Here is a 6000-nt window from a genome sequence, read left to right on the forward strand (position 1 = left end):
TGTTGAACTGATAGGATGGGCAAGAGATGAACTGCTCAGAGCCATTGCTGAAGTCTTCAAGGTGATTGAGAGTTTGTGCTTATGTGTACATTTGGTTCCTGGGGGGGGGGGGTGTTACTTTTCCTCAACTCAGGTTTCTGGGGCCTCAACTCAGGTTACTTTCCTCCATCTTTGGCTTGTTACAAAATGGGGTACATTACCAATTGGAGGGTCCCAGGGTGATAGTGACTCTCCTCAGTGTCTTTAAGACATTTTCTTTTCATCTTATTTTATCTATGTATATGTATTGTTTGCCTGCATGTGTATTTACATACCATGTGTGTGCAGTGGCCACAGAAGAGAGCATTGAATCTTTGGGACTGGAGTTATAGACAGTTGTTAGCTGCCATTGGGGTGCTGGGAATTGAACCTGAGACCTCGGAAGGGCAGCCAGTACTCCTTTTTGTTGTTTTGTTTTTGTTTTTTGAGACAGAGTTTCTCTGTGTAGCCTTGGCTGTTCTGGCCTTGGGTTGTAGACCAGGTTGGCTTTGTGCTCACACCAGCCTATGCCTTCCTGAGTCCTGGGATTAAACGTGGACACTACCATGCCTGGCTCAGCCAGTACTCTTAACCTGGAACCATTCCATTCCTTCAGCCTCAGTGTCTTTTTGATATAATTGGCAGGACTGAGATCTTCCCTAACAAGAACAGTTCTATCACAGTGAGGAATATGGCCATAGAATGTCTTAAGACAGGGTTTTATGAACTTGTCTGAAGTCTCTCAGTGTTGCTCTTTGAAAGAGTGGTGAGTGGGCCATGTTTTCAGTTCTGAGTCTACACTGCCTTTCAGGAAGGCCTTGCTTGACCTCCTGGCCTGGAGCTCAGCTCTGCCTCTCCTTGGAAGATTTGGAAGAGGCTGGAATATAATGGTGCTGTGGGAGACCTAGAGGATGGCTTGTCACAGTGAAAGCTCTGCTGTCCCCCTCCTGACTGGCTGCTATGTGTCTTTCTCATAGAGGAACTGAAAGAGCATTTACTGGGGGACAGCGCCATTGACAGGATCTTCACTTTGGGAAACTCTGAGTTTCCTGTCAGCTGGGACAATGAGGTCAAACTTTGGACATTTCTGGAAGATAGAGCCTCACTTCTTTTAAAAACTTATAAGACAACAATTGAGGTAATTAGATCAATGAATGAGGATCATGCTTTGTTGTATTTCTAGACCTTAACGTATTCTGATTCTTAGCAAAATGTATATTTAACGTTCTTTATTTGGTATCAGTGGTTTTCTGCCTGTCATATTTATATTTAACAGCATTGCTGATTCATTGATAAATGTTGCAAATTTAGTTCTTTTAAAAAACACTTTAATTCATATGATACCACAAACATAAGTTTGCATTTTGCTTCAAAACTTTTCTCACCCTCCTACCCCCATCCCTCTCTCACCTTCTGTTTCTCTGTTGCACCAGCGTATGGTACATTAGTGGGGTTTAAACCTAGAGCCTTGCATGTTCAGTGAAAGTCCCTCTCTACTTTCAAGATAGAGGCTCACTAAGATTGCCTCTGAGCTCTGTAGCCTTTGCAGGCCTCGAACTTAAAACGATCCTGACTCAGCTTACTAGATGGGATTACAGGCTGCTCACCAGGCCTGGCTGGAAGACTATTCTCTCTTACTCTTTAATTCATGTCTTTTGCTCTGGCCCACATGAGGGTGATTAAAGTGAGTAATGCCCTCCATTCTGTGTTGGCTCCATTTGACTTGACCTTACCTTTGTTTTGAGAGATCCAACCTGCTATAATAAGATTCATAAGTCAAACTGTAGTTTTGATGGAAATGTTGAGTCACTGGGTGATGTGAATCATCAATTTAAAAGCTTCTAGCACCCTTAGCCCTCTCAGGCTGACCTACTGCTCATTGCCAGTTTTGCTGATTTAGAGTTCTTGTCACTAATTTGGTGTTCCCCACCCCTCAGGAAGATAAACTCGCCTTGAAAAACCCTGACCTGTCTGTCCGTGCCACAATGGCTATCAAATTGCGCTTGGGTGAGAAGGAGATTTTGGAAAAAGCGGTGAAGAGCGCGGCCATGAACCGGGAGTACTACCGAAAACACATGGAGGAGAGAGTGCCGCTGCCCAGATACGAGGAGAGTGACCTGGGGTTACTAGAGGGCGGTGTGGGGGACTCAAGGCTCCCTCTGGTCCTGAGAAAGCTGGAGGAGGAGGCGGGTGTGCAGGAGTCTCTGAGCCTCACAGAGACTGTCAGCAAAGCCAAGGCTGCTGAAAATGGGCTTGTCAATGGGGAAAACTCAATCCCTAATGGGACCAGGTCTGAAAATGAAAGCTTAAGCCCAGAAGAAAGTGAAAATGTGACTGGAGACACCAGAGAGTCTTCAGGCAGCGTGGGCGAAGTGAAGGAGCCACTCTGAGATGTTCTTTGGGGTCCAGTCTAGCAGAAGCTGTGGACAGCCCACTACATCACCGTGTTCCTTGTTAACATCTTTCTTTTCGCAGAGAGGAAAATATGTTTTTGCTGCTTTATATAAAGTGATTTTTAAGTTATTTTAAAGATCTAGCTTCCCTTTTTGATTAAGATTGCCATCTTGCTTCTGGGCAGAACAAAGTAGTCAGTAGCAGCAGAGGGGAAGAGGCGCCCTTGGAAGACTGCAGACCAGCTGTGGGCACTCGCATCTCTTCCTGGGGAATAGTGAGGTCCTTGCTGCTCAGCTGTGCTCTGCAGGCCTGCCATCCTGACTCCAGAATGAAAGCTGCCTCTGCCTCCTGCTGAGGAGTGGAGGTTAGACTTTGGGTATAGAGTGGATGGTGGGGTGAGGTACAGTGAGGAGACAGCTGGGTGAGGTCAGTACATACAGAGTCTTGGCAAATCTCTTTTGTTTCTTCTTTTTAAAAATAATATCCCAGTAACCAAAAGAAAAGGTAAGGTGGCAACCTGATTTTTAATGGCTTAAAATGTTGATGATGATTCTAATTATATAAATACATACATATATCTAGTGATTTCTAAGGATTTGTTTACTTTTTCTGTTTTGTTTTGCTGTATTAAAAACTTGTCCTTTTCCTTAAATCAGCGTAGGACTCGTGTCCTCCTCCTTAGTTTTCAGTGCTGGCTCTGATTTCAGAGCGGTGCGCTGACTTCCAGTGTTGGCCGTGGAGTGTCACAGAACCTGCAGCCGTGGCTTCACGCAGGGTGTGTTCAGGAGGAGGCGGCTCCCTGGCTTTCTGGTTCTTACAACAAGCTAGAGATTTTCAAAGCTACCCTTTTGAGTAAAACCCCTTATTAAAAGAAAAACATGACTGGTGTTTTTTGTTTGTTCCTTTTCTTTGAAAGTAGGGCAGGCTCTTTGAGTCAAGCTTTGGTATGGACCATCCCACATATTTGCTGACCACCAGGGGAATGTTGCCATATCCCTGGCAGTGTTGGTCCCAAACACGAGACTTAATGGGAACATTCCTGGGTGCCCAGAGGCCTACCTTACCCCCACCCCACCCTCTTCTTAGCTGCCAGCAGTGCCCCAAGGCTGCAAGGAATCACAGGCCACAAGATGGAGGGAGAGGGAAGGTTAGCTCTTATTGAGAGTTGGGGCAATGTCCCTCTGGAGGAGTGGATGAGATCTGCCTCCAAAAAGCCTGTAGTCTTCAGGCTACTGATTTATTTCTAGTTTTCCCTGACCACACTTTTTTTTTTTTTTTTTATATATATCATCACTGATATCCAGACTGTCAAAGACAGCGTTCATTTTGGAAATCACTGTGTAAAGGATTTGCTAAGGACTGTAGAGATACGGGTGGCTATGTAGCAGCCACGTTCCTGTTCAGAGAAGGTATGGCCCTGCAGAGGACTTGCGCAGCTCTCTGCTCTTGGTTCAGGTGGGTAGCATACTGGGCAGGACCTTGTGTATCAACGATGAACAGGCTCACCTGCTGCACTGGATGCCAGTGCGAGCTGGTGTGAGTCAGGGGCCACCTGTAACTAACTACCTGCAGCTGCTGTGAGAGGACATGTGATGCTAAGTCCATCATCAGCCTTATACCAGGGATACTTTACCAAAAATGCTACCTAGCATGTGGAGCTTGCATACTGATCTCTGTGTTCTTGAATTTTCTAGTCTGCAGTTAATGCTGCTGAAACAGTAAGTTTTGCATTAATTTACCTGTAGATAAAATTTTTCACTAGACTAGAAACTTTTCAAGCCTAGTGCCAAAAGTGCTTTGGGCATATACATATACTGTCCCAGAGTAAAAAGATCATCATGCATGGGACAGTTACAAACTATTTGCTGGATAAGTTTGAGTTAGATAGAGCTGAGAGCCAGGACACCTTTGGTAGACATAGTGACACCCATTTCCGGGTCCTCGAAGGCTATCCTATGAATTACTTTTCCATCTCTAGTCTGAGTCATTGGGCTGAGAGTGTGGTATCAGAAGACAGAGCAGCTACTGAGCACTGCTTCTTTCTAGAGCAGTCAGCTTCCCTACACGGACTCTTAAGGGGGGAGGGCGCCACAGCTAGTCTCCCGCCCCTTCACAGGCAGAGTGCTGCTCACACAGGACCCCAGGAGCCACAGCATCCCCATTCAGAAATGGAGGGAAGTGATTCAGTGGTGTTGAAGAACCCTCCTTTGCCATACGTCACAAGTGGGTCTTCCCCTCCTGCCACATTAAAGTAAATGTTCTTTCTCTCTGGAGCTTTGGGACAAGAGGCTGCCGAGACCAGCCGTGGAAGTGCCACCACCTCGTGGGCTGTAAACAGTATGAGATTTACTGGCCTAAAACACACACACAGGTTTTGTTTTGTTTCCTACAAACTGGCAGTTGATTATTTTTTTTTCCAGTAGTTTCTAAAACAGGCCCACTAAGCTGCACTTCATTCTTTTGAAGAGAGAAGGGACAGTAGGTTAATAATATCTCCAAGCTCCCATTATATGTTGCCCAATTAAATATTCACTTAAAATGAGAAAGTTTGGCTGGGGATGTAGCTCAGTATGTAGAGTGCTTGCTGGTGTGCACAAAACTCTGGGTCTGATCCTTTGTACTGCATGAACGGGATTGGCGACATATCTGCAATCCTGGCACCGAGGGCCTGGAGACAGGAAGAGCCCTGGACTGCATAAGACTCCATCTCCAACTGAAAATAAATAAATAAAACCTCGGGGCTGGGGGTAATTGTTGTACAAGCGTGTGGATCCTCACCCCTATGTGAAAGGGTGGGGAGAAGGAGGTGGATCTTGAGATCTGCGTAAACTCTCCCCAAAGCTCACAGAGCACACCCCAGAGTGGCTGCTCCTCTGATGGCCCACCCCTTTGCATGGGTTAGCATTCTCTCCACCCCTCACTCTGGACACATCCCTTCTCCAGGGTGTTGTTGAACAAACTTTTACAACAGTGTCAGCGACTGCTGGGACTTAGACCTTTCAGAGTGTCTGCATTTGAGTCTGAAGTGGGACCGACCATAGCCTAGGAATTCAGGTAGACCTGAAGTAAAATGCTTACCCACCACCTTCACCATGCCTGTGAGCAAGTGTCTTGATGCTAGGGTGGGAATTCTATTCTCTCCCCCCCTCTTTTTTTTTTCCCCCCAGAAAGGTTTTGTTATATAGCCCAGGCCTGCCTGATACTCCTGATCCTCCTGCCTCAGCCTCCTGATCGCTAGGATTACAGTCATGCACCTACTTCTTGGTAAGAGGCTTGGATTTCTTGACTACAGTGCAAAATAGATGTAGGAGGTTGTTGGGAGGATGCCAAAGGTATAGGAGGATTCACTGGCCAGCTCCCTGGGCTGTTGAAATCATGGCATACGCTTAAGACAGTAGTCTTGTCCTGGGATAGAACAGGGCTCTCTGGTGGATAGAGAATTCCTATCAGCCCTGGGATTCCAACACATGACCGCAGCTCAAGAGGCTACTGTCATATCCCCCATGAACATTGAAAACATTATTTTATACATATTAATGTCACCATGAACTCAACTTTCACAGCTTACAGATAGCTCAAAATAAGCCC

General features: G+C 46.0%; 1 protein-coding gene across 3 annotated transcripts in view; it reads left to right on the top strand.

Annotated features, from left to right (window-relative positions):
- Positions 1–3299, top strand: part of Setd3 (SET domain containing 3, actin histidine methyltransferase) — a 65831-nt gene extending 62532 nt beyond the window's left edge. For all 3 annotated transcript variants that reach the window (XM_055592968.1, XM_055592970.1, XM_055592969.1), the window contains 2 exons: positions 996–1156; positions 1956–3299. In XM_055592968.1, coding sequence (XP_055448943.1) covers positions 996–1156; positions 1956–2408 — 614 coding nt within the window. In that variant the 3' untranslated portion in view covers positions 2409–3299. The remainder of the gene's footprint in view (positions 1–995; positions 1157–1955) is intronic.
- Positions 3300–6000: the final 2701 nt, after the last annotated feature.

Source organism: Psammomys obesus, unplaced genomic scaffold, assembly GCF_907164565.1.
Source record: "Psammomys obesus unplaced genomic scaffold, mPsaObe1.curated_primary_1811, whole genome shotgun sequence".
Classification (NCBI taxonomy): domain Eukaryota; kingdom Metazoa; phylum Chordata; class Mammalia; order Rodentia; family Muridae; genus Psammomys; species Psammomys obesus.